This window comes from Perognathus longimembris, chromosome 13 (assembly GCF_023159225.1).
Source record: "Perognathus longimembris pacificus isolate PPM17 chromosome 13, ASM2315922v1, whole genome shotgun sequence".
Lineage (NCBI taxonomy): Eukaryota > Metazoa > Chordata > Mammalia > Rodentia > Heteromyidae > Perognathus > Perognathus longimembris.
In genome coordinates, this window is record NC_063173.1 from 26,928,084 (window position 1) to 26,956,037 (window position 27,954).

Below are 27,954 nucleotides of genomic sequence, written 5' to 3' on the forward strand. Positions count from 1 at the left end.
ATGAGCCTGGCATTGACACTGCAGACCAAAAAAAAAAAAAAAAAAAAAAAAAGGGCAGCACAGAGGACTCTAGGCCATTGCCCAGTAGGCTCATAGCAAGTAGAGGTGCACATTCCTCTTTCTCTTCCTCAGGAAAAAAACACTCATGTGTCTCTCACCAAGGCAGCATAGAATGTAACAGGCAGCCAAATCAGTCCATTCACAGCTAGAAAGGTTCTTTCTTATCTGCTGACTCTTTTCTGCTGTCTGAAGGCCAGACCCACAGCAACCAGGTATACTGTTGTTCCTGGCAAACTGATAGGACCGGAAGCCAAAATGTACCCTGGGGCCAAGATAAAGGTTGGAGAAAGGCTGTCCTGAAAGGCCCTAGATTCAGGGCAGATTCTAGTAGGGTGTGGCCACCATCTGACATCTCTGATTTGCAAAGGATAGGTTCTTGTTTGTCTAGGCTGATCTTACCAACATGGTCCAGGGTTGTGGGCTCTTGGAAGATTCAGGAAGTTCCAGCTTCCAGCCAGGTCTTGATGGAATTAGGAAGATAGACTGCCAAGGAAAGGTAGACAGTTCCTCCTAGCAACATGGAACTCCCTCCTTCCCCTGGCCTCTCAGTAGATTTATTTTGTGGTGATTTTGAGGCATGATAGATTAAATCACTGGCCACTGGCAATTAAGTAAGTCTCCAGCCCTCTTCCTTTGGAGGGTGGGGTGGAAAGTTCCAACCTGCTAATCATAGGGTTGATTCCTCTGGCAACCAGCCTCCACCCACGAGTCAGCTCAGTGGCACAAGTGGAATTTAGGGCCCTCTTCTCTTCCATCACTCCGGAAATTCCAAGAATTTGGGAGCTCTTATCAGGAACCAGGGACAGAAACCAAATTATATTTCTTATTATATCATAGTAGTCTTAAGTGCCTAATGCACACACAAAAAGTTCATTGAGGCTCTGAAATGAAGATACAGGCTTAAGCACAATAATTGTTTGCTGATGCTGTCCACAGCCTGTCCTGTGCAGGGGTCTTTTCATTCTGTTTCCCTTCATGTTTCTGTACTGACAAGGCTTATGGCATAGAAATTTACAGAAACCATAAATACTTCTCTCCCCATCTGAGTTTTATTTTTTAGATGTTAAAATATTCTAGGCAAAAACTATGACTTCTTCCACCCCCCACCCCTGCTTTCCTAAGCAGCTCAAGTTCAGACTGAGACAGAGGGCAAGATTAATTTCCCCAAGTGTTACACACAAGTGACAGCTTCCCCTGCAAGGCTGTGATGTCATATGACATGGGTAGTTTGTTGACAAGTGGCTCTGGCTACCAGTCAGTGTCAGTACCTCTTCTCTCAGCTGTGGAATCCTATTGATTTACTGAGTATGAAAAATCTGTTAAATTTATAAACAGCTGGAAAAGCAGTCTTATCAGAGGAGAGAAAACAACCTAGCTACCCACCAGTGGGAAGGAATAGAGTTCCTTTTCCCTCATTCTCAAGCGTTCAGGCAAAGATGAGGATTAAAGCCAGATTGATGTAAAGAAATGAAATACAGTAGAATCCTGACCTGAGCAGCCCAAACCCCACTTATATCTATTAGCAAATGTTGACCTACTTTGTTTAGAGGAAGAAAAGAACAAGGTATCTTGTTTTCTCAGAAAACTGGACTTAAGCCCTGGCTTCCTAGGAATTTCTGAGCTTAATTTGAGGTTTGAACCTTTAACCTCCCTCTTCCTCCATCTAATAAGGAAGGAAAAAACTAAAAACAGATCAAAAGTAGACATTTGAGGAGATGGTTGTCATTCTAACACCTACTTTTTTTTTTTTTTTGTCAGTGGTGGGGCTTTAACTTTGGGCCTGGGCACTGTCCCTGAGCTCATCAGCTCAAGGCTTGCATGCTACTGTAATATGGAGGTCAGATCTGGCCAGCACCATCATTGGCTGTTGAGGGGTGTCAGATTGACTCCATCTCAGATTAGTTAAAGAGAGCAGAAGCCAACTCCATCTTCACTAAGATCTCCCCTACCCTATCCAGGGAAGTTCCCCTTGGCTGTGATAAGATTGTGTAAACTTTTTGACCACCTGAGTAGTGGAAAGTTCAAGGTTAAACCTGTGCCCTCCCATAAGTAGGTGTATCCACCTGCATCATGTGAGCCCTGCCAAATCTGTGAACCAAGTCTAACTAAAATGATAGGTTGGTTCAAACAGTTGCTATGAGGCAGATTGTAACTCCATTGGCCACCTGCGCGTGACCTGGCATGCTCTGTAAGTGTTGTAACCTCATTGGCCACCTGCGTATGGCAGGCTTGACCATGTGGTGTTTGCCTTTATAACCTGACCCTGAGCGTGGCCCGGGGCATGCGGTCCCAGCTCCCAAGTCTGGGCTGCAGCCCTGGCTGGCCAGCCTACTTTTTATGGTTGCAGTTCCAGCTCCCAAGTCTGGGCCGTGACCCTGGCCAGTCAGTATACTTTTTACTTCCCCAATAAATCCATCTTTTTGCTGGAGACTGTCTCTGAGTGGTGGACTCTTGGAGGGATAGGGGATCCCCCCCATAACATTATGGTTCCCTCCCTTGGGGGGACCCCATTACATTACCACTTGAGCCATAGTGTAAAACACTTTTTTGTTGGAGGGAGAGACTAGAGTTAGAGGTTGGACATGGTCTTGCCATATAGCCAAGGCTGTCCTCAAACTCCTGATTCTCCTTCTTCAACTTCCCAAGTCCTAGGATTATAGGAATGTGCAACCACCCTAGGCCATACAGGCCATTCTTAAGAGAGACTGCTTTCTTGTTTTTAGCTCTGTCTTCCATCTCATAGCTTTTCAAAGCCTAGGCTGACCTAAGGTAAGAAACTAAAAATCTTTCTTTTGCTTACCCTCTGGGGAGGCTCCAAGCATAAAACAGCTTGTATGTTTGAGAGTGCTGAAGGTGCTGAAATCAGATGACGAAGGCAAGACACCTAGATCCCAGGGTGACAGAGGGGAGGTCATGTAAGTCAGTATGAGAGTGAACTAAGGAGCCCAGTAGGGAAGCAGGAAGTTCTGTTGGGACATGACTCCCACCCACAAAATCAGGACCAATCAGAAGAGTGTGTGTTATGCAGTTAGACCTCCACCGCTCATAGATATATGCCCTTGAGCCAGCTCTTTCGCCCTTCCATGCCCTGTCTCCAGGTTGTTGTGAAGCTTTAGTGAGCTCATGAGTGTGACACACAGCCCAAGGCCTGGCAATATACACAAAGCATGCACCAGGTACTCAGACAATAGCACCCATCACCCTCACCATCATTAGCAGCTGCAGCATCTTTAGGACCTAAGAGCTGGGCCTTGAAGCATAAATAAGGAATTTAGGCTGACCAAGGGCAAGTGCAGCAGCTTGAGACTATATAGGAGGATATATTTGTACATAGAGCCAGACATAGACTGAACATTGGACTCAGCTCAGAGGCTGTTGTAGAGTCTAGAGAGTGGGAGTAAGATTGAAACCAGGCCAGGGGAACAGACAGACAATGAAGTGAAGGACTTTTATTTTTAACATTAAACTCAATTTAACATAAGAACCAGTTGGACAAGGATGATGAAGGATTCAAAAACAGGGACGGTTCCCAGTCCCGGGCTGGATAGCAGTGGGTTGAGAAATGGATGTCCTTGGTAACTTCCATCCTTTTCCAGATATTCTTCTTGGTCTTCAGAACAGTACACTGATTCTGTCACTGGAAAAAAAAAACCTCTAATTTCTCAGCCTTCTGATTCTTGCACTGGAGAGGCCCAAGGCCCAATAGGGGAGATGGTAATACATTGAGAGAGAAGCAGCATGGTGGTTCCAGGAGAACTGTGGAAACAGCACAGACTTTGAGGAGGCCTTCAAGTCCTCACATTATCCTTCTTGGAAGCCAAGTGTTTTCATTTGCAAAGAGAATTATAATAACCCCAGGGGTTTCAGCAACAACTGAGCAGGCTAACCCAGGCAATGTGGTCTTGTACCTGCAGCAAGTCACCCTGGTAATGTGATAATCTACCAGGACTCAGTGAGATAAAAATGTATACACACTACCCCTTCAGTGCCCAGTGCAGTGTAAAATTATCCACATTTCATTTTGCCCTGGTGAGGAGCTTGTATGATGGCTCCTGAGAGTGTGGAGGAGTTGAGACTGTAATATCACCACTATTTACATGGGACATACTAGATGTTCCACAGTGCCAGGGGCCTATGGCTCATACCTATAATCTTAGCTACTCAGGAGGCTGGGATATGAGAATCATGGTTCAAAACCAGCCCAGGAAGGAAAGTCCCTGAGACTCTTATCTCTACTTAAGTGGTGCTGTGGCTCAAAGTGGTTGAGCACTAGTCTTGAGCTTTTTATAAAAAGCTCAGGGACAGCTCCCAGGCCCTGAGTTCAAGCCCAATGACTGACACAAACAAACAAAAATAAATAAATGCTCCACCAATAGCCAGTGTTAGGTAGCCACTGTAACTAATCACTCAGATCAGGATGCTCCTTCCTTTTCCTGCTCACTGTCTGGATATATGCCATGTAGTGAGAACAAACTCCTTCCCTTCTCAAAGCTCTGCAGCAGTAAACAACATGAAAGCTCATGTGCACATTTGTTACATAGCTTGGCTCCAGGTGTTTAACCAAGGGAAATTCTACCATGAGTTCATTCATCAGCGCTACTGAGGTTCTGCATTTTAGTGGGTTCAAGTCAGCAGGTATTTAACAAATGTCTCACATGCTCCATCCCCTCCCCCCCCCACATACCCCAGCTGTACCCTAAGGTGAGCTAGACTAAAGAAGCCATGGGGATTTGTTCTCTAGTCCTGCACAGTTGACACTCCTTCCTTTTACACCATTTGATCATCCAAGCTAGGGTACTGTAGGGCCCATGAGCTCACCCTGAAGTGTACTCACATGTAGGACTGCAGTCTCTAAACCTGTATCTCAGGATGGATACTCAGGAGTAGGGCTACTATATGTTGAACCTTCTGAAAACAATGAATATTATTTTCATTTTAGTAAAAGAGAAAATGAAGGCCTTAGAAACAGGGGTAGGGAACCCTTTCTCTGCCAAGGGCCATTTGGATATTTATAACATCATTCACAGGCCATGTGAAATTATCCATATAGGCAGACAGGTTGTGAGCACCCCACTCCTTCCTAGAGGGTAATAGGATGTAACTGCTTCAAAGCCATAAGAGAGATGAAAAACTGGTCACCCCTTTTGTTGTGTCCTTCTCTTTGTGTACTTGCATTTCAGAGTGACCTTAGTATCCTTCTCCAACTTCCCAGCTACCATCATCATCCTATTTAGTGATAGTCTGCAGGCATCTTCTTGCTCTACTTGAAGCTTTGCAAATAAGTGCACCTTGGGGAGAGGGAACTGAGGGGTCACAGATGCTCCCACGCTGCCCTGTGTTTTCCTCTTACACTTTGACATGCTTGCATCTAGAAAAGCAGTCCACATTAGTTTGTATCTTAAGCAGGTAGGTCATTGAGACTGCAAATCCCCTTCCCAGTTAGTTTTCAAGAGCAAGCAGCTAGAGTGGCTCCACAGATTTATGATGCAAGGTTGGAGAATTCCAAGTTCGAGTGGAGGTGAATATGAAAGGGAACATTTGGATGAAGTTGGGAGTGTTTTGGCCCTGAGACAGTAAGTCCATGTTGAAAGCTTCAAAAAGAAGTCCACTTGGGCCAGGGCTCAGATCAAGATAAGAAACCTAAGTTTTGTTGGGAACTTAGGACCCTCCCATCATTTTGCTCCAGAGGAACGGGTGAGGGGGGTGGTAATAGAAGATACTTTAGACTGGAAGGCAGAGGACTTGGCTGGCTACATTTCTTGCTTAGGAGAATTGCTCCTTTTCTGAGCTTATTTTCTCATTTGTTAAATGGCAGGTCACCTGCCTACTAGGTATATGATAAGGAGCAAAGGATATGGTATTTATAAAATATTTTCCTTGTGTAGACTGTTGACTCCTTTTAGTTTTGGAATTATTGCATCTATTTGCCTTTTTTAATCTTTTAACCTATTTAGGCCATTTGTTAATATGACGTTATGGTTTTTTCTGGTTCTTGAATGAAATAACCAAATAGTTGCCAGCTGGATCAGAGTTGTTCTAAGCAGGTTGTACAGAGAAATGGAGCTAACACAGTAAAGAGGGAAGAATGATTGACCAATTTTTAAGGATTGACCGATTTTTAATTGATCATACTATGATTCAAAGTCTCCAGGGTATATCAACAGGTTAGAGACCCAAGTCCAAAGTCAGTCTAGAGGTGTCTTCAGCTGATTAGGTGAGGCTCATCCACCTAAGGGATGGTAATCTGCAGTCAGTGTCTACTTAACTATTAATCCCATGTAAAGAATAACTTCAAAGCACTATCTAGACTACCATTTGGCCAAATATCTTGGTATTGTGGACTGAGCAAGTTGACACATAATTAGCTATCCTAGTTTACAATAGACCTGTGGTATAATTAGTGGGACTTAGTAGTAAGGCAGGAGGAGGCTTACCTGTGAACCAGAGACAAAAAGAGCAACACATCAGCTTCCATAAACATCTATAAGAACTCAAAGCGAATGCATCCTGCCTCGGATAGGACCACAAATCAAGGATTTATGAATGCCCTGGAAGACTTAGTGCATCCTTGCCAGGTCCCCAAGAGTCCTGATAAGAAATGGAGGTTTTCACCTTTCTTGTAAATCTGGAAAAAACTACAAAGTAAGGCAGACACACTGGTGTAGACACCTCTAGGGGGCTGGTGTCTGGTGAAATAAGACTCCCAGTCTCAGGAGAGGCCCCTGTTTGTCTGCAGAGCCTTTCAGCTATAAATCAAGGCCACATTCACTTCTTGATCTTGGGAAAGGGGCGGGGGGTGGGGGGGCGGGTGTGGAGGGGCGGCGCGTTGTGCTTATCTCTGCTGCATCTTTGGAACCTGTATCCTAGTTCCCAGAGCTCTGTGTCTGTAATTGCCTGATCATCTGTTTTGAGATTACAAATTTCACATACTTGGGCAGCCAAGTCTGAAGAGTAAAGCAACTGAAGTTATCAGATTATGGGATAGAATAAATGCCTTGGTTGTATGGAAGAGAGGGAAGGCCACAAAGGATTTGACTCTCATTTGCATGTGTGTCTTTTGCCTGACTTATGGTAGTTGAGCTGCTTGACAGTCTGTGGTATGCTAGGCTCTATGTGGAGCTCTTTCTACACAGTCTTATTTCACTTCACTGGTTCTTTGAGATGGAGGTTGTTTTCGTTGTTATTGTTTTGTTTTGCTCGTCCTGGGACTTGAACTCAAAGTCTGGGCTCTGTCCCTGAGCTTCTTTTGCTCAAGGCTAGCACTCTACCGCTTGAGCCACAGCTCTACTTCTGGCTTTTTTGGTAGTTTAATGGAGATGGGAGTCTTATGAACTTTCCTACCTGGGCTGGCTTCCAATCGTGATCCTCAGAAACTCAGCCTCCTGAGTAGCTAGGATTACAGGTGTGAGCCACTGGCGTCCAGCTTGAAGGTTGCTTTTTGCTTTTTTTTTTGTCATCAAGGATATAGAAGTTGAGAAAGGTTGAGTTATTCACTCAGCCAGGTTATATACATAATGGCTGCTAGAATGAAGCATTTCCCAGGACATTCAAAGCCTGTGACTGCCTCCTAGGCTCTACAGCTTCTCACTAGAGCTAGGCCTCATGCTTTGAATACAAAGAAGGCAAAACCAGAAAAGAAGAGTGTGTCCCCTCTGGACACTGGAAACCTTACACCATTCTCAGTAGCGATAGAGATGATAATCTTCAGAAGGGTGAAGTTCAGAGTACTGGGTTGCACAAGACCCGAATAATACTTGGGAAGTGCTCACTCGTGTCAGAACCAGAGTCTCCGGCAGAGGCAAAGGCAAAAACCTAACTTTGTTCCAAAACATTCTTAATTCCAATTAAATGTCACAGCTTACTTATTGCAGCATTAGGAACACTTGTATCAACATTCGTCCCTGTGCTTGTATGGAGAGTTGAATGGAGACAACATTGATTCTGTGTGTATTGGAAATGAATAAGAACAAAATGGTCACAGACAATAGAGTTCAGATCCAGAGCCAACCCTAACTGCAGGGTGATTTACTGAAGTGCCTTGGTACATCAGGGCATTTCAGTCACCCATAGCTTTCTGCCTTTGTAGATATGATACCTGCATGTCAGTGAGGAAATTCTACCCACCTCAACCCCCACCTACTGTGAACCCAAACAAAACCCACAATTACAATCTCAGCACCACCCTGAGACCTCACAACTACACAGGACAAGTTAGAGCTTTATTAATTGAGTGGCTTTTGCCTTTTGGAAGTCGTTAATGAAAACCACTCAGCCATTGAGTCAAGAGGGGGAGGAAGACAAAGATTGAGGACAGAGTGGATTTTCTCTCCTTTGCAGACTGGTATAGCCATTCTAGAAGTCACCCTAGATTTCACAGTTGACTGAGCAGTTCACCAGAGGTGTGTATGAGGTTTCTTGGAAACTGCCTTCATCAAATATCCTGTGGCCAGGCCCTCTATGGACAAAGAGCTGGCTTAATCTGTGACTAAGTATGCACACTCATTAATAGTAATGATCAGCTGGATGCCAGTAGGATTACATGCCTGTAATCCTAGCTACTCAGCAAGCTGAGATCTGAGGATCACAGTTCAATGCCAGCCCAGGCAGGAAAGTCTGTGAGACTCTTTTATCCAATTAGCCACCAGAAAACTGGAAGTGTTGCTGTGGCTCAAGTAGTAGAGCGCTAGCCTTTAGCTGAAGAGCTCAAGGGCAGAGTTTAAGCCCCACCACTGACAAAAAAAAAAAAGATCATCATAGTAAGATTAATTATCACAGACTATTTATTGGGCACTTCTAAATGCCAGGTACTATATGCAGCATATTCATTATCTCTTTTTTAAAAAATCACTTTAATCTTTGTGATATCAGAACTGTTCTTTCCATCCTCCCTTGAGGATACAGGAGCTTGGAGAACATCTGTAACTTGTCCAAGACTACAGAGCTGGGTAGTTAGGAAGCCTGGGCTCACATAGACATCATGATTTCAGAGAACAGTCTCAGCCACTCACCACAGACTTTCCTGGGAGCTATGTGTTGTCTAATGCTCAACTCAAATCTTCCCTCCGATCTTGTTTTTCCTGTCTTCCTACCATCCTGTTTTTCTTCCTTACTTGGAACCCTGGTCATTGAGTTTGAATGCATCTGTCTGTCTATCTCCTTCTTGTACCAGTATTGGTGCTTGAGTTCAGGGCCTTATATTCTCTCTTGGCTTTTTTGTGCCATTTTTTTGTCCAACTTTTTATTAATTAGAGATAAGAGTCTTGCATGCTTCTCTAGCCAGGCTAGAACTTTGATCCTCAGATCTCAGCCTCCTGAGTAGATAGGCTAACAGGCATTGAGCCACCAGCACCTAGAGTCTCTTATCTCTTATTCTGATTTTCTGTAGTCTCACTGCTCTTACCCCACATCAGTACTTTAGCTTCTGATCTCTATGCCCATCCCACTTCTCCAACATACACATCAGTGAGGGAAATCTTCCTCACTGCTTACACTTATCTACTTACACTTCCTCAGTAACTCCATGTCTCCTTGGGTAAACTTTGTTCTACTTACCAATACTATTCAGTAAGTAACCTTACCATGTGGATGCTTTGAAATTCCTACTATACTATGTTCACAGGGTCTCTGCATCAGGAGTTAGGATGAGGGCCAAGGGTCTGTGGTATCTGGGGCTTTGCAGGGACGTCTCTGGGGCTAGGGGGAGTCATTACAGAGGCTGTTTACTCCCAAAGCTGACATATGGGCTGGGGTAACTGGAGGGTTAGGAGAGCTATGGCCTCTTTATGTGGTTTAACTTCCTCACCACACAAGGTCTTGGGTTTGCAGTCTTCTTGAACAGATTTAGGGCTCCTGGGCAAGTATTAGAGTGAGCAAAGTGGAAGCTACATCTCCTCAGAGGGTGATAGGTGCCTGACTATAGCAGAGAAAGCAGCCATGAGCCCTTCTTGGCCTAGGAGAAAAGAACAAAAACCCCACCTTTCAGTAGAATGATGACAAAGTCTCCTTGAAAAAGATCATGTGAGATAGGAGATGTTGCTGTGTCATCTTTGGGGAATATGGTCTGCTTCATTTTAGCTTTATTGACCTTATGTGAGAGGCTAGGGAAATGGAAAGTAGTTACATTAAATTAAGACAAGGGGACTAAGCCTCAATTTTATCATGAAAGGCAGAAAAAGAGATTTACAGGGATTTTCTGATTACATATCTTTGAGCAGCTTCTGGCTATATTTCTTTTGGCAAACACTTAAATTCTGAGTTTTCACGAGACACTAACATCTTAAAAATCTATCTCAAATCTCTTGCCTCTTAGTTTCTTGAAACTGTCTTCCTTAGGTGTTATTCTGAATACTCTGCTGCAAGGTAAGCTTTTAGGAGTTTAATGGTCTAAGTGGAGGTAGGGAAGATGATGTTGGAAATCAATATTTATGGGCTGAGAATGTGGCTTAGTGGTGGAGAGCTTGCCTAGCATGCATGAAGCCCTGGGTTTGATTTATCAGTACCACATAAGCAAAAAAAGCCAATAGTGGCACTGTGGCTCAAGCGCTAGCCTTGAGCAAAAGAAGCTCAGGGACAGCACCCAGACCCTGAGGTAAAGCCCCAGGACTGGCAAAAACATATATGTATATAGTTAGTACAGTAGATGAGGCAGAATGCTTCTGTGGAAAGCAGAACATTGGGAATACATCATCTTGATTTTGGAGTATGTACCATGTGGGGTGCCACAGACCCTTTCTGGAGTGGAACGTGCAGTCTCACCAACCTCAGTTGTAAGGAGAGAGCACTTTGGTTTGTGCCCAACTGAGGAGGTTAGATGAGCATCTCTCTTTTCCTGTTGCTGATGGTTTCATAGGATGCCATTTGGATTTTAGGAATTTTTACATGGCCTGTTCATCTAGGATTATGCAGGGCAGTTACTAGGATTATTCAATGGAGTAATTGAAGAGGCTTTGGGATCCATCTCTGGGGTATAGAAAGGCTTTGGTATACTGGTGAGACTTGCCCAACCTGGATCGTGGCTTGGATAGATAAACTTAACTGCAACCTCTCAGCCAGAGACTTCTTCTCCCATGGGAATATGTCATCAGCCATCTTCATGGATGAACAATGCTTTCATCTATGGTGATGAACTCAGTATGGAGATGTAATATCTTAATTAGTTCAAAGTTTGAACTTTCTAAGAAGAAAACTTTTTTTTTTTTTTTTTGCCAGTTTTGGGGCTTGAACTCAGGGCCTGGGCACTATCCCTGAGCTTCTTTTGCTCAAGGCTAGCACTCTGCCACTTGAGGCACAGCACCACTTCTGTTTTTTTCTGTGGTATGGAAGAATCAAACCCAGGGTTTCATGCATACTAGGCAAGCACTGTACCACTAAGTCACATTCCCAGCCCCAGAAAACAATTTTTATCTTCACATATTTTAGTCGTGTTTTTCAATTTTTTTTTTTGGGGGGGGGGGCCAGTCCTGAGCGTTGGACTCAGCGTAGGGCCTCGTTTATCCGAGGCAGGCACTCTTGCCACTAGGCTATATCCCCAGCCCCTCAATTTTGTTTTTAAGCTGCTATCCCCTTCTGAACAATACTGTACCCTAATTTTGGAGGTGGGGGGCTGGGGATGCAGAGTAATAATAGACGTGACCTTTCAGAATCACAGTATTACTAGTAGCTCCACATCAACAAAACTTATGTCAAATTTTTAGCTGTAGAATATGTCATTAAAAATTGGGCCTTTTTATTTGTTTGTTTAAAATGGTAAATTTGTGCTTTTCAGACTCCTGGTCTCATCAGAGATGTGACTGTTTCTGCAGAGAACCAGCCTGGGTAGTGTTTCCAAGGTGACCCTGTCACAGAAACAGGTGGAAAAGCCAAAAGGCTTAGGCATCCCACGTGGTCAGCTGTTGTGTCTATCTTTCTTGCTGGCTTAATGGCAGGCAATTTGAGTCGCTCAGTTTTGGCTTCATCTTCTACCTTTGAAAGCCAGAGGCCCATATATCTGCTTCTTCATATTGGTGGTAAATTTATTCAATCCCATTTAGGATAAGTGCCCAGGACGATCTTGGGAAGAATGTCATCTGGGAGACGCTGATCATCTGAAACCATATGCTGAATTCTTTTTACATTTTATATCCTTTATATTGTGCTTGCCTGTCTGTGGAATGGCTTCTCTGTCCCAAGCAAAGGATTTCTTTGCCTGACAAGCATTTTCAAGATGCCTCTTGAAGGTTCTTTCCTCTGTCCCTGCTTTCAGTCTAATTGGATTCCATGCAAATATCTACATGTTTATTTTCCCAACCAGACACCAGCCTCCTCAAATTCAAGAATAGAGTTTGATTCTTGTATCCCCAGCACACAGAGTAGTGTCTTCTTCATAATGGGAGCTAAGTCTTTGTTAAATAAATGCTATTACCTTAACATGTGGGAATGCACTAAGCAAAGACTTACATATGACTGGATATAATCCTCAACTATAGTCATATATATATATATATACATATATATATGGTCCTATACATAAACTATATATAGTCCTATATAAGCAAGACGTACATATAACTATATATGGTCCTTTCTGTGTCCCTTCATATCTAGTTGTAGAGAAGTAGCCTTGAACACAAAAGTTCAGGGACAGCGCCAAGGCCCTGTTTTTTTTTTTTTTTTTTTTTTTTTTTTTTGGCCAGTCGTGGGCCTTGGACTCAGGGCCTGAGCACTGTCCCTGGCTTCTTCCCGCTCAAGGCTAGCACTCTGCCACTTGAGCCACAGCGCCGCTTCTGGCCGTTTTCTGTATATGTGGTGCTGGGGAATCGAACCTAGGGCCTCGTGTATCCGAGGCAGGCACTCTTGCCACTAGGCTATATACCCAGCCCCAAGGCCCTGTTTTTAACCCCAGGACCTGCACAAAAACAACAAGAAGATCAACAACAACTCACATAGCACTGGCTAGTTGCTAGTGGCTCATTCTTGTCATCCTAGCTACTCAGAAGGCTAATATCTGAGGATCATGCATTAAAGAAGCTCAGGCATGAAAGTCCATGACACTCTTAGCTCCAATTAACTACCCAAAAGCCAGAAGTATAGCTGTAGCTCAAGTGATAGTGTGCCAGCCTTAAACAAAAACAGCTGAGGAGGGGCTGGGGATATGGCCTTGTGGCAAGAGTGCTTGCCTCATATACATGAGGCCCTGGGTTCAATTCCCCAGCACCACATATATAGAAAACGGCCAGAAGTGGCGCTGTGGCTCAAGTGGCAGAGTGCTAGCCTTGAGCAAGAAGAAGCCAGGGACAGTGCTCAGGCCCTGAGTCCAAGGCCCAGGACTGGCCAAAAAAAACAAAAAACAAAAAACAAAAAACAAAAAACAAAAAAAAACAGCTGAGGAATATCACCCAGCCCCTCAGTTCAAGACCCAGTACAAGCACACAGACACACACGTACAAATAGCACTGTACAAACAATGAACCCTCATATAAATGATGAACATTAATTACCAACTATATTCATTATTTGTAACAATGTGCCACACTGATACAAAAATGTTAATAATAGGTCAAACTTGAAACACATTATTTTTCTCAGGTTCTCTGGACGATTCAAGTGTGCTCTAGGGTATGAGACTTCCTGGATATCAGTCCATCTCCTTTCACTATTTTTTTCATGCCAAGAGAGCTTAAAGGGGCTTTGTCTACAGAGCTGTCTCCTGTGAATTAAAATGTGTTTCATCTTTCACAGAGTAGACAAAAAGCTTCCTGCTAGTGTTAGAAATAGTTGTTGCAATCCCACACTGACAGTTTAACCACAATAAAGAGAACTCAGGCAAGACCAAATTCCAGACAGTAGGACCATCCATTTTACAAAGCCTGTGGTGTTTTTTCAGAAGGATCAGTGGTGGCTTCTGTTTTAGACAAGCAAAGCTGTGGATTGTGACAACAATTTTACCCATTTCCCTTTACTTAAATGGGTGGTAAGTACACTATTGTTAGAATCCTTGCCTCTTTCATGTTTAGGATACATTTTATCCACATATTTGAGGCTTTTTAAAGATTATAATTCTTAAAATATTTTTATATATGAAGATACAGGTGAGAGAAACTTTAGTGCTCTGGAAATTGGTGTGAGATGGAAATTTGCTAGACTTATGGGAAGACACATTGCCTTTTGCAGAAGGGGCTCAGCCCTTGTAGCTTCATGCAGGAATGTTCCCATTTGCTCCATTTCCTCGGTCGGGAGTTGGATAAGGAGACTCACACAATCATGAGACTGAGTCTATGTGCTGAAATTCAGGGTGATATGTGAATTATAGCACTGTCATGCACTGCTGCTGAATCTGTTTATAGTAAACAAACAAGAGTGTCCCAATGTGGAAACCACTGAAGAATATATTGAATGGACTAGCACAGGACCACACCACTTTGGCAGAGAGAGGCGTTACTAATGTGGAGCTCAGAGACTGGGAGCCAAGTCAAGCTGCATGCGCACATGTAAGATGGGGCCTTAACTTTCAGGGGTTTTTCAAAGAGGTACATCATTTCAAAAAATTTAGGAATTACTTCCTTCAATAGTGGCCTGTAAACTATCTTGGTTTTTAAAAACAATTAGGTGCCACATTATTAAACTAGTTAAACTACTATAAAAGATACACAAGACATAATCATCAAAGAGATCATAAGAAATAAATAGAAATACTGTGATTTCCCTGCTATAGATCATCTACTGCCCCTTCTACAGAGATCTCTCCCTCAGTTCAGTACTTCTCCTTTGGTAATTAGAGAGCTGGTTCATGTGGAGAGTCTGATTCAGGAAGTCTATGCTACTCTGTTTCCAAAAAGCAACCAGGGGGTTGGGAATGTAGCTTCATGGTAGAGTTGGGTTTGATTCCTCAGTACCACATAAGTATAAAAAACTGAAAGTGGCTCTGTGGCTCAAGTGGTAGAGTGCTACCCTTGAGCAAACAAAAGCTCTATAATAGTGCCCAGGACCTGAGTTCAAGGCCCAGGACTGGCAAAAAAAAAAAAAAAAAAAAAAAAAAGCAACCAAGGGAATACTGAGCTGCTGGTCCTTGGCCTATACCTAAACCATCTAGCAGAGAGAGTGAGACACACGCTAATTTCATTTCAGACTCCCTTCCTGTGTCTTTTTTTTTTTTTTTTTGCCAGTCCTGGGCCTTGGACTCAGGGCCTGAGCACTGTCCCTGGCTTCCTTTTGCTCAAGGCTAGCACTCTGCCACTTGAGCCACAGCACCACTTCTGGCCATTTTCCATATATGTGGTACTGGGGAATAGAACCCGGGGCTTCATGTATATGAGGCAAGCTCTCTTGCCACTAGACCATATTCCTAACCCTCCTGTGTCTTTTGGTCTCTCCTTAATTGCTCTCAGCCTACTTTTGAAATGGCCTAGTTTGAAATAGAAATGCCTAAAGTATGTGACACCAGTTTCTGCTATGTACCCTGGGATGCTCTGACTCCTCTTCAACTCAGACTTGCCTTTTCCCGTTGCTGCCTCTGTCTCCATGGCCCCCTGGAGCCCTCATCTGATTAGCTTAGCAACATCTTTGGAGTATACCCTAGAGACCCGTGCTCTGTTGACTAGGGCCATCAGAGTTAGCTGCAGACTTCCCAAGTGCATTTACTTCTGCAGCAGCTTTGACTCCAGCCCACACCACAACCAGAGAATCGAGTTGCATTTTATCCATTCATGTGGCTCTTTTCATAGCTGGTACTTGGCAAGATGGATATGAAATGCAGAAAAGAGGAGGGAAGGACTAGTACTTTTTGAGATGCAAATATTCCTGATAGCAGCTCATGGGCATCCAAGAAATGTCTTGGTAATGATATCTGTTTGACACAGTCACGTCCTAATGCTCTGAGCTGAGGTGGATTATTGTGGGCCACATATGGTAGCTTCAGTATTGAAAGAAATAAGGGAAGATTTTGCTAGAAATGTAAATTGAAATCCCACTTGCTTGTGTAAAGAACGAAATTATAGAATTTGGTGACAGCCTGAAGAGCAAGCAGTCCTGGAAAACAGTGGGCACCCTTGCATAAAGGTAGGAAACAGATTGGATTCTATGTCCACACTTGCTTCTACCTCTGTCCTAGTTATTGCAACTGTTCCCTAAAGACATGAACATAGAGGAAGTATGGGTCTATAATGGAAGAATTGCCTGCTAAGGCATACAATGGATAAAAGATGAACGTGTTTCTCACCCTACACCCCCACCCCATGTATGTGTTGTCCAGGCTGGATCACTTACAGTTCAAATCCTGTTACCACAGGGAAGTCAAATTGAGAAAGATATTTGAACCTTTGACTTTCTCTCCAGAGTCTGCAGTTGATTGTGTTCCATTGTATGTCAGTTTAGGGTGACCTACAACTGAGAAGCAATACTGTGTCCTTTGATAACTCACCTATATTTGACCTTAACATACTTAAGAACATGCTGTGAATACGATGTTAGAATCTCTGTGACTAGTCTCTCTACTGGTTCTTTGAGAAGTGAGAAGACTGGTTACATGAAATATGTTACATTTGCCTTAATGACCATGCCAAAAAAGAAAAAGAAAAAAAAAACCCTTAAGAGGACAAAGTGGTTTATAAAGCATAATTTTAAGTATATGTCTAGATTTTCCTTCTGTAGTTTCTTATAATTAGCTTTGGAGAATTAGACCCAGATTTCCCAATCATATTTCTGCATTTTAGATGCATTCTCTTTCTTCCTTAAGTCAAATGTAGCAGCTGCATGTCTTTGGTAAAGATCGGTCTTCTTCAAAGGGATTTAGGCAGCTTTGCTAGACTAGCTGGCTGATTTGTCCTTCTGTGACCCAGAGTGAGGTTTGTTCATCTGACTTCTAAGAAGCCCCGACAAAAAGAATCCTTTTACAGGTTTGTCCGGAAACTCAATTTACATCCTAATAAACTCAGAGAGTCAATGGCATGCTGTGTTTCCACTGCATGGAGGACCACTGTGAAAGCATATGCTATCTGGGGGTCCATTGCCGAAATGTGCTGTGGGAAGGGCTTTCATCAATCTGCTTGTGTTTCTCAACTTTATGCAACATAAGTAGCTGTTGGCATATATGTTCGTGTATTTATGTTGATATTGGCAAAGGATATTGCATACATGTGACTTTCATTCCATTTTCCTTTGCTATGTTCATATCTAAACCAATAGTGTGTCCAAAAATGATAGACAGATTGGCATGTCTTTGAAGAAAAGTAGCCAGGTAGGAGTGATTTCATCTCTCCATCCCCTTTGGTTTGTGTGTTTATTGTTTGCATCTGAGAGGTTTTTTGCTGGTGGGTTTTTTCCCTATTTTTTTTTGCCCTATTTTTTGTTTGTTATTGTTCTGGGTTTTTGGTTTGGTTTGGTTTGGTTGCCAGTCCTGGGGCTTGAACTCAGGGCCTGAGCACTGGTCCCTGGCTTCTTTTTGCTCAAGGCTAGCACTCTACCTCTTGAGACACAGCACCACTTCTGACTTTTTCTGTATATGTGGTGTTGAGGAATCATGCATGCTAGGCAAGCATTCTACCACTAGCCCACATTCCCAGACCTGTTGTGAGTTTTTTTTAATGTCATACAAGTTGATACATATTTCTTGCCCTTCTTGAAGTCCCCTCTGAGCTCCTTCTAGGTTTTGATAGAAGACTCCTTTTGAGGTTAACGACAGTGAGTTTGTGTTACTTATGTAGGAAATGTTCAAAACTATAAACTTTGGGCATAACAAGCCACATTTACCTCCCAGACAAGGTTACTCAGAAACCTAGTTTCACTTGGTTCCGCATTGTTGCATCATTACATTTAAAGGGGGAAGAGTTCTGTTTACTAAACCTTGGACTCAGAAACTAGTGTATTTGTTCTAACAGGTCCTGTTAGACACCAGAACTTTCTTGGAGCCAATGTCAGTTTGTTGAGATAGTATCTTATAATAGGCATGTTGCCTTCACAGGTCTGAGAGGTCTACCCTACAAGTCTGGTCATTCCACAAAGGTCAAGGATGACTCAGACAGGATGAGAAGTAGAAATACCAATGAGAAAATGCTCACCAGAAATAGAGTGCAAAAAGAGGCAAGCATAGAAAAAGGAGAGTTCTCTTTGAAACAGAAACAAGCTTGTTCTTCATCTTCTTAGTACCCTCATGTCTCCCTACCTCTAAGCCAAAATCTCTGGCCTGCCTGGCATCTAAGCCCTTTATGACCATACCCCAGACCTGTGCAACTGATTTTGTCTTTGTTCCCAGTTTTCCTTTCCTTTCTTTTTTCCTTTTCTTTATTGTCAGTGGTTGGGCTTGAACACAGGGCCTGGGCAATGTCCCTGAATTTTTCCACTCAAGGCTAGTGCTCCACCACTTTGAGCCACAGCTCCACTTCTGGTTTTCTGGTAACCGACTGGAGATAAGAGTCGCACAGACTTTCTTGGCCAGGCTGACTTTAACTGTGATCCTTAGATCTCAGCTTCCTAAGTAGTTAGGATCACAGGTATGAGCATGACTGGTCCAGAGGCTGGTACACAGTATTTGTGGCATTGGAAAGGGGGGTGAACCCACAGTCACTGTCCCATGACATGGACACTTGCAGCAGTTAGTAGTCACAGCTAATGATTATGAAATGCTCCCTATGTGCCAGGCACAAGGCCATCTATACATGCACAGTCTCCTTTGACCCACCACAGCCATGTGAGTTAATCCTACAAGGCTCACCTATCTTACATGTGAGGAAACTAAAACTCAAGAAAATTACACTGAAATATGACAAGACTGACATGTGATCTTTTTTTTTTTTTTTTTTGGCCAGTCCTGGGCCTTGGACTCAGGGCCTGAGCACTGTCCCTGGCTTCTTCCCGCTCAAGGCTAGCACTCTGCCACTTGAGCCACAGCGCTGCTTCTGGCCGTTTTCTGTATATGTGGTGCTGGGGAATCGAACCTAGGGCCTCGTGTATCCGAGGCAGGCACTCTTGCCACTAGGCTATATCCCCAGCCCTGACATGTGATCTTGACTACAGCTTTACTTCCCTTGCAGGAACAATGGAGAAGATAATACACTTGCTAATATTCTTTTAAAACTGAATGCCAAAATTTAGCACTTAGCACAGTACCTAGCTCACATTCAATACTGTAATTCTTATTAACCATTCATGTTGTGTACTAGATGTCTCAGCTAGCAAGAAGCAGAGGATGTATTTGAACCTTTTCTAACAACAGAGCTGTGTTTCTAACCCTGATGTTCATAGGCCACCCAAGGTGTACCAGCCTTAAGCAAGGAAAACATTCATGGACACTTTGTCCTTTTAGCAAAGAAAGGCTCCCACTCTTTCCTTTCCAGGGCTCTCTGGGGAAGACTTGGAAAGTGGAAGCAAAGAGCTTTTTACCACCCCTTACTGCAGAACTTGGGAGGACAATGTGGGAATTGTTCACCAGCTGGGCAGCTCAGTCAAGAACCCACTCCGAAAACATTAAGATGTTACCAGCACCTCATTAGATCCCAGCTCTAAATTATTTATTTCCCCAAAGAGAAAGAAGGTTTGATACTGGTGCTTTGGGGCTTGGTCCTGGATCAGCTGGTTCCTTTGCATGTGACCTCAGGCAAGCCATTACTTGTCTACCCAGTGTGAGCTCCTGGTAAAAATGGGTGAGGCCTTTATTCCCTTGCCTCCCTGAGTGGAGCCTTCAGGAACCCGAGGCTTTGGAACACCACCAAGCCAGAGTCAGTGTTTCAGATATATCAGTGACTGCATCATTCCAAACTTACGCTTTCTTAAGAGAGTTGCTTTTTGGAGGCCACCTGTATTGTGTTCAATTACCAATTCCCAAACAAATCTAAGTCTGACAAAAATATTTTTTCACTAAAACTATCTCTCCATATATGTATATATGTGTGTGTGTGTGTGTGTGTGTATGTATACACACATATGTAGAGAACTATTTTAATTAGTGAATAACAATTTGGAAATAAAATTTAAACTGAGTTCTTAAAGGCAAGGCAGACTCTAATAACAACTCTGTCTCTGATGCTGTGCTATTTCCCAAGGAGAGATGTAGACAGGATTTGTTTTGTTTTGTTTTTCAACTGTAATTTTTCTTTTTTTTTTTTTTTTTTTTTTGTGGTACTCAAGATTGAACCAGGGCTGGGAATATGGCCTAGAGGCAAGGGTGCCCACCTCACATACATGAAGCCCTGGGTTCAATTCCTCAGCACCACATATATAGAAATGGCCAGGAGTGGCGCTGTGGCTCAAGTGGTAGAGTGCTAGCCTTGAGCAAAAGGAAACCAGGGACAGTGCTCAGGCCCTGAGTCCAAGCCCCAGGACTGGCAAAAAAAAAAAAAAAAAAAAGATTGAACCAAGGACATGGCACTTGCTAGACAAGTGCTTTGCCACTGAGCTACATCCAAGCCCAAGGTTATTGTTTTAAATATATGAGTAAATCCATTTTTATATATATCCAGTCAAAGAGGTAAATTCCTTCTTTCTCTACCTCTCTGTCCCATTTCCAGAGTCACATGTTTAATGAAATAAACTCACAGCCTGATCTAGATCACCAGCTGCCTGGCTTTCAGTTCTTAGTGTACATTCAAGAAGGCAAAGAATAATGATTCATCCTTGCCTTCCTCCTCTGTCCACTCAACAAAGTCGGAATCCTCAGTATCAGGTTCAGTCCCATCTCTCTGGGCCTCTCCTACTTTCACTGGCTTTCATTTTTCAGCAGAACCATACTGCACATATTGTTACTGACTGAGCAGTTGCATGTGTTCACAGCTCATCTCTGAAATACTACCAAACTCTACTTTCTTGCCTTTGCAGAAAGCTGGGGTATGTATTGAAACAGAATTGTCTAAATGCCCAGGTGCATGTAATTGCCCAACTGCATTGTGTTGTTCAGCAGCAATAAAAATCCAGTAGGGAAATGAATGCTAAAATTAGTTTGTTTGTCCTTTGACAAGATCTCCCCAGTTGAAAAAAAAATGTATTTACCTAACTGGCTGGGCAGTCTTTGTGCAGATCAGAATTAACTGCTTTGGTTAATGGTGCACGAGATTATATTTTTAAGAGTTTCTATCACATTCTCCTTGAAAAGACCTTTGAGGAGGAAAAAATCAGCCCCTGGAAAAGTTAATACATTGGCTGTAAGCATTTCTTTTTTTCTCCCTCCTTGTGGTAATTGTAGGATGAAGGCATAAGCTCACTTTTGTATCCTACATCTGCTGGATTGGTAGATGTATAGACAGATAACTAGATAGACAATGGGTACAGTGGCAGACAGACAATTTGATATGCCTTATGAATCAAATTTGCTAACATTTCCAAGGAAAATCTTGACATCAGAGCCCTTACAGAAAATATCTAGTAAACCTTACCTTATGGCTGCTGCTTTATGCTTCATTTTTTAATGTGTTTATTCATTTGACAAAAGAAATTTTTAACATGGACTTAGAATGAACTAGGCATGTGGGATATAGATTTGAAAACAAGGTTAATCCCTGAGAACAATGAAAGAGGTAACATTGGTCAAGATGCATTGAACTGATAAATTGGTATGTTGAGTTAAATTCCCTTTGTAAAACTAGTTAAAGATCTTTAAATTGTTTTTAAAAAAATAACAGTCCCTAAAAAAAAAGAGAACAGTTTCTGCATTCAAGGAGAGTCATTAAAAAGCAATTATAGAAATAATTGTTTAGCAGCTGCAATCCTTTCTCATTTGTTTATATTGAAATATTATTCATATGCCATAAAATATAAAACTGGATTGTTACTGTATCATTGGGTTTTCATGTATTCCTACGATACTTTTGTGTTCTTTGAAACAAAAAAATGAGTTAAAATTCAATCTAATCTGCTGTTTTTGTCCGCACAACCACAACACTTAGCTTGTTTTATTGAACAGATTTTTCATTGTGATGGCGTTGCATCATTTGTGGTTTCTTCTGCCCTAAAGGGAGGAGGAAAGGGACATTGGGATGTTCGGTATACAATTGGAGGAGGGATCTGCCCTAAGGAAAGTTGCTTTGACCTCTGTTGTAAGCCACTGCTATGAATGGTGGCACCCTTTTTTGCCCCTTACTTGGCCTTGCTAGTTCTGCTGTCTTCCACAGCATCTCACGATTCTTACAGGAATATATCTCAAGAAGATCCCCAGCCAGAATTGAAAGACAGGCAAGCATCAGAAGCCCTCAGACCATCTAGATGCCTTAAGACCACAACATACTAATGCCTGCCATTTATATAGTCTTAGACAAATCCCAATATACTCTCCTATTCCTTATCTCACTCATTTTCACATTCTCCTTATGATATTCCCACTTGCCACAGGCAATGAGGTTCCCAGAGATTAGATAAGAAGTGCAGGATCCAGAAAAGTGACTTGCTGATGGGAAAGGTGGCTCTTGTATCCTAGATCCTTTATCATTCTCCACCCCCAAAGCTTGCCTGCTTTCTCCTCTGCACTATTCTGTGATAGTTTTTCCTATGATTTGCTAATGACTTGTCAGTTCCATTCCCATTACTTAGGTACACCTGCTGACATTAAAAAGTATGTCGTGAGTACATCTGACAGTTAATTTTATTCACTGTCTCCCTTCTGTTTCATAGATTCCTGTGAGTTTGGGTTAATTAAGCTGAGTACTTTGTTCCCCCTCCCTTACTCCTCCTCCTCTTCTCCCTCCCTTCCTCCCTCCCTGTCTAAACCAGCTGGTGATTCTCTAGGTGAATCAGCAACGGAGGTTTCCTGGGGCTATGAGCCTCAGGAATCCTCAGTTCCTTCCCCAGTAGAGCACAGGATCATGTGCAAGGCTTCTAGATACAAATGACAAGACTGTGCACAGCTGCTTTTGAGCATACACATGTGTCATCCTTTTCTTCTTTAAAAGGTATATGACTGATGGTGGACTTGGCCTCTACACCCGTCGCCTGAACCGGCTCCCTGATGGGATGGCTGTTGTGCGGGAGACCCTGCAACGAAATACCTCCCTGGGCCTTGGAGATGCTGACAGGTAAGCTTACTGCACTTGGGACTGTTCAGATTTAGCAGTGATTTTACAGGGGACTGAGAAGCAAGAGTGTGGTAGTGGGAAAGTGAATGGGATGGGAACCTCTACTGTAGGGTAATCTTGAGGCTGTGCCAAGGGTCTGTACAGCATATAAAAGAGGACTGCTGCCATTCCTGGGTGTTTTTGTGGGGGAAGGATTATATATGTCTTTTTGTTTTGTTTTGTTTTGTTTTGTTTCTGATAATGTTGAGGAATTGAATCCAGGCCCTTATGCATGCTAACACTGAGTTACATCCTCAGTCCTAGAATGGTGCTTCTGAGAATAAGAGCATAGACTTCCAGCTTAGGTAGTTTTGTTGTTTTGACTGTTGCTACCCACCTCTGTCAGCTCAGTAGGCCCCAGGGATCCTCCTTACTTCCTCTCTCATTAGTCAGCTTTCTAGGTATTGTACCTTGTAGCCAACACCCAGATCTATGTGCAGAGAGGAGTTCCAGAATTGACTGAGTAAGCTTTGCCATAGAGTTTTCTGTTGCCTAGGAACAAGAGGCAAGGCTTAAGGATGCAGAGTCATACAGCACACACTGAGTAAGCTGACATTCTAAGGGTGGATCAGACTTTATGGCAAACATTGACAGAGACCACACTACAATGAAGGGGCTATTTGACCCCCCAGTTTCTAGAATTTACTCTGATTCTATGACCTGGAACAACTATTCAAGGAAGAATTTGGACTGCCTGATTTCCAAAGTCCCTGTCAGCTCCAGTGTACTACATCTCTGGCTATCAGAGAAGATTTCAATGACTCTTTAGTGGCCCGACTTTTCAAGGAGTTCCCTGGCATACTTACCTTCTTTCCACATCTGGACTGATAACACAGAAGTTAGATAAGCGTGATTCGAAATAACTAAATGTTTTCAGGGTGGTTTTGGAAAGTGAGTTAGTACCATGAGGTCACCTCCCTGTTGCTCTCCTAGAAGAGCATGCTTTTCATAAAGAATTGGATGACTTGTGTGGTTCACTGGCTTCAGAGAAGCAGGAAGCACGTTGAACAGACACTAAAATCACACCCAGAAATGGAATTTGCTAAAGAGGAATCTTCATTCTCCGTAGGGGAGGGCTGGAAAGCTTGGGACGTAGAGAGCTATAGATTATCAGGAACTTGGGATCTGGCCTCTATCATTGAGTCCTGACTCAACATGAGTCCCCAGTGCACATAATGGTCATTTATATTAGAGATAGCAGAAGGTTATCTATTGGAGTTCTACCTCAACACAGCTTTTTTTTCCTATAAAAAATGAAAATACTAGTTAGAAAATTCCATAGAAACAGACATTTGAGACCTGCTCTTTCTCAGCTGTAAACTCTTATGTAATTAAAATCTTTATAATGAACATTAACAGGAGAAAAAATGTGGCTACAATACCCCCATCATAGATTTCATAATTTACCACATTATTCTGCTTGTTTGTAGTCTCCTGTAATCATGTAGTTGGTTTGTAAATCTGTTAGCATAAGTACAGGCCTTTCAAAATGAATTTCTGTGTATAGCAAAAGAAGAACCCAAGTGCGGCTGTTTAATTTAACGCTTCACTGCTGGGTTAATGGAATTATTATGGATCACAGCTGAGCTGCTTTCTGCGTTTTGGAGCTAGAAGATTTGGGAATGATGCTGGAAAGTTAGCACTTCTTACATTGTCTTAATTCAAGCCTGTATGTTTGAATCATGTGGACAACAGTATCATTTTTTTCTTTTTTTTTCTTTTTTGCCAGTCTTGGGGCTTGGACTCAGGGCCTGAGCACTGTCCCTGACTTCTTTTTGCTCAAGGCTAGCACTCTACCACTTGAGCCACAGCTCCACTTCTGGCCTTTTTGTATATATGTGGTACTGAGGAATCAAACTCAGGGCTTCATGTATACAAGGCAAGCACTCTCGCCACTAGGCCATATTCCCAGCCCCAACAGTATCTTTTTATTTTTTATTTATTTATTTATTTATTTTATTTATTTATTTTTACCAGTCCTGGGCTTGGACTCAGGGCCTGAACACTGTACCTGGCTTCTCTTTGCCCAAGGCTAGCACTCTGCCACTTGAGCCACAGTGCCACTTCTGGCCGCTTTCTATATATGTGGTGCTTCAGAATTGAACCCAGGGCTTCATTTATAGGAGGCAAGCACTCTTGCCACTAGACCATATTCCCAGCACACCAAAAGTATCTTTGATCCTTCCCAGACTAGCATTTTAAGGTGTCATCACTTAAGATGATACAGTTAACTAGCCAAGTTTTACTGAAAGACTTCAAGGTGGATTTGGCCTCTACATTCATCTTTATGTAAATAAATAAATAAGACTTAATATTAATAATACAATTCTTTCTATTTTATGTGTAAGTTCTGGCTTGTACACCAGAAGATATTTTACGTTGTTCTTGAAAATGATAAATTTCTTTAGTCTCCAAATTTACTATGAACAGATAACACTGACACTAACAGAAATGTATTTGTTTATATAGAGTTTCTGTAAAGCTGTAAAGCTGTCTATTTAAAACCCTTACAAAGAATATATCCTAGATGAGTGTTTCTCAAAGTGGGAAGTTCATATTAGAAATAATTTTAGATGGTAAATAAGAAAGCATTTTGCCCTGACATTTATCTTTTAATTTAGTTTAATTATTTATTTTTGTGTTGGTACTGGGGCCTGAGCTCACAAGGTCTTATGCTATTGCTTTTTTTTTTTTTTAATGAAGGCTTGTGCTTCACCACTTGAACCATGCCTCTACTCCTGCCTTTTTTTTTTGCAAGTCCTGGGGCTTGGACTCAGGGCCTGAGCACTCTCCCTGGCTTCTTTTTGCTCAAGGCTAGCACTCTACTTCTGGAGCCACACCACCACTTCAGGTCTTTTCTGTTTATGTCGTGCTAAGAAATCGAACGCAGGGCTTCATGCATGCTAGGCAAGCACTGTACCACTAAGCCACATTCCCTGCCCCCACTTCTGCCTTTTTGCTGTTAATTGGACATAAGACTTTCTCAGATTTGTCCGTCTGGGCTGACATTGAACCTTGATCCTCAGATCTTAGCCTACTGAGTAATTAGGATTGTAGGCAACAAGCTATATTTTAATTTTTAAAAATTATTTATTTATTTATTTATTTGGCCAGTCCTGGGCCTTGGACTCAGGGCCTGAGCACCATCCCTGCTTCTTCCCGCTCAAGGCTAGCACTCTGCCAGCTGAGCCACAGCGCCCCTTCTGGCCATTTTTCCATATATGTGGTGCTGGGGAATCGAACCAAGAGCCACTAGGCCATATTCCCAGCCCTATATTTTAATTTTTTAAAGATATAATTCGCTCACCAAACCCAGGAAAATATTTCTTTTCTTTTTTGTGCCTATCCTGGAGCTTGAACTCAGGACCTAGGCACTGTCCCTGATCTTTTGTGCTCAAGGCTAGTGCTCTAGCACTTGAGCCACAGCTCCATTTCTGGCTTTTTTTATGGGTAGTTAATTAGTGATACTTTCTTATTCAGACTATCTTTGAACCACAATCCTCAGATCTCAGCCCACTGAGTAGCTAGGATTACACGTATGATCCACCAGTGCCCAGCAAAGAAACTATTTCTTAAAGTAAGAGTAGTATAGGTATGAGACAATTGAATATGAAATATCAAGGAAAAGTACCACAGATGGTGAATATGCAAATGGCTGTAATTTGGATAATACTATTCTTGTTTCTGTAATTAAAAGATATGTTCTTTAAACAAACTAGACAAGTGACCAGAAGTCTTCCCTTATAACCTAAAAAACAAGGGTTCAAGAGCTAAAATATTTCAAGAAGTTCAAGAAATCCTAATTCTTCTAGACTCACACATTGGCAGCAAACCACATGAATTCTACAAAGAAAACTGCAAATGTACTGAGATTAGGCCTGATTAGACCTTAGTAAGGAGAAGAAAGCATAAAAAAAGTCACAGAACTTTGTGAAAAAGAAAACCATTCACCCTAGAGGAGCAGCTCAGGAGGATAACAGTATTCCTTAGGCCTTAAAAAGGCACTTACTTCCCAGACAAACCTTGGCTATTTGTAACAGGATATGGCCAGGGTATCTTTGGGTTATTAAAAGTAACTGATAGGAATGTATACCTTTGGGGCCCAGGAGATAGAGACCTTGTCAATTTGTGAGCCTTGTCTGTCACCAGCTGGCTTCTGAGAAATAATAAACATAGATAGTTAATTCTAGATGCCAAGTTTGCCCTTGATCTCCTGTCACTCTTCTTGGTTGCCACCCCTGGGCTCCAGTTCTTTCCTGATAGTGATCGGTGGCCACTTCCAGCAGACTAGATCCAGCCAGCTGAGAGGGGAGGATCAAAAGGAACAAATGGAGGAGCCTCATCATGAGTCCTAGGCCCCAGATAGCAGACAAAATGAAAGACACATTGGGAGGAAAAAGAAATACTGCATGCAGGAACAAGATACCGGGCTGACAATAAAATAGTTTGTTGGATTCTGCCACTTTCTACATGTAGAGGTATAGCCTTAAAACAGATCCCAAATCTTTAAGCCCCAGTGTGAACTAGGTGCTTTGGAGCTAAAAACTCAGCTCTGGGAAAGTCTTCGTTAATAAGTCCCTTTCTCAGTCACTCCAAACCATCACTGTGTTCACCCTTTACCAGCCCTGTACTTTAACATGTGATGGGCAGAGGCAGTTAAATGCTCTTCCTAACTGGAACCCCAGAGTGAAGATGACAGAAGTCAGGTTCAGTCTGCACATTATACCAGAAGGACTTTGGAACTACTTGGTAACTTTGTCCAAACCATTAGAGTGCTGATTCAGTGGCTTTTTTTTTTTTTTTGTACTGAAATTTGAACTTAGGGACTTATGATGAAGGTTAGGGCTAGGGCAGGTGCTCTGCCACACGAGCGACTCATGTCCCCAGC

At 42.5% G+C, this 27,954-nt stretch overlaps 1 protein-coding gene and 1 long non-coding RNA gene across 8 annotated transcripts in view; one reads left to right on the top strand and one right to left on the bottom strand.

Moving 5' to 3' along the window:
* Nucleotides 1–27,954, top strand: part of Nav2 (neuron navigator 2) — a 702,797-nt gene that overhangs the window by 549,374 nt on the left and 125,469 nt on the right. For all 7 annotated transcript variants that reach the window (XM_048359787.1, XM_048359783.1, XM_048359784.1 and 4 more), the window contains exon 11: nucleotides 22,905–23,027. In XM_048359787.1, the coding sequence (XP_048215744.1) occupies nucleotides 22,905–23,027 (123 nt within the window). The remainder of the gene's footprint in view (nucleotides 1–22,904; nucleotides 23,028–27,954) is intronic.
* LOC125361360 lies at nucleotides 21,896–27,673 on the bottom strand. The gene is made up of 3 exons (XR_007212939.1): nucleotides 27,160–27,673; nucleotides 23,404–23,558; nucleotides 21,896–21,967 (listed from the first exon to the last, which is right to left on the bottom strand). It is a non-coding gene; the product is annotated as an uncharacterized LOC125361360 (long non-coding RNA).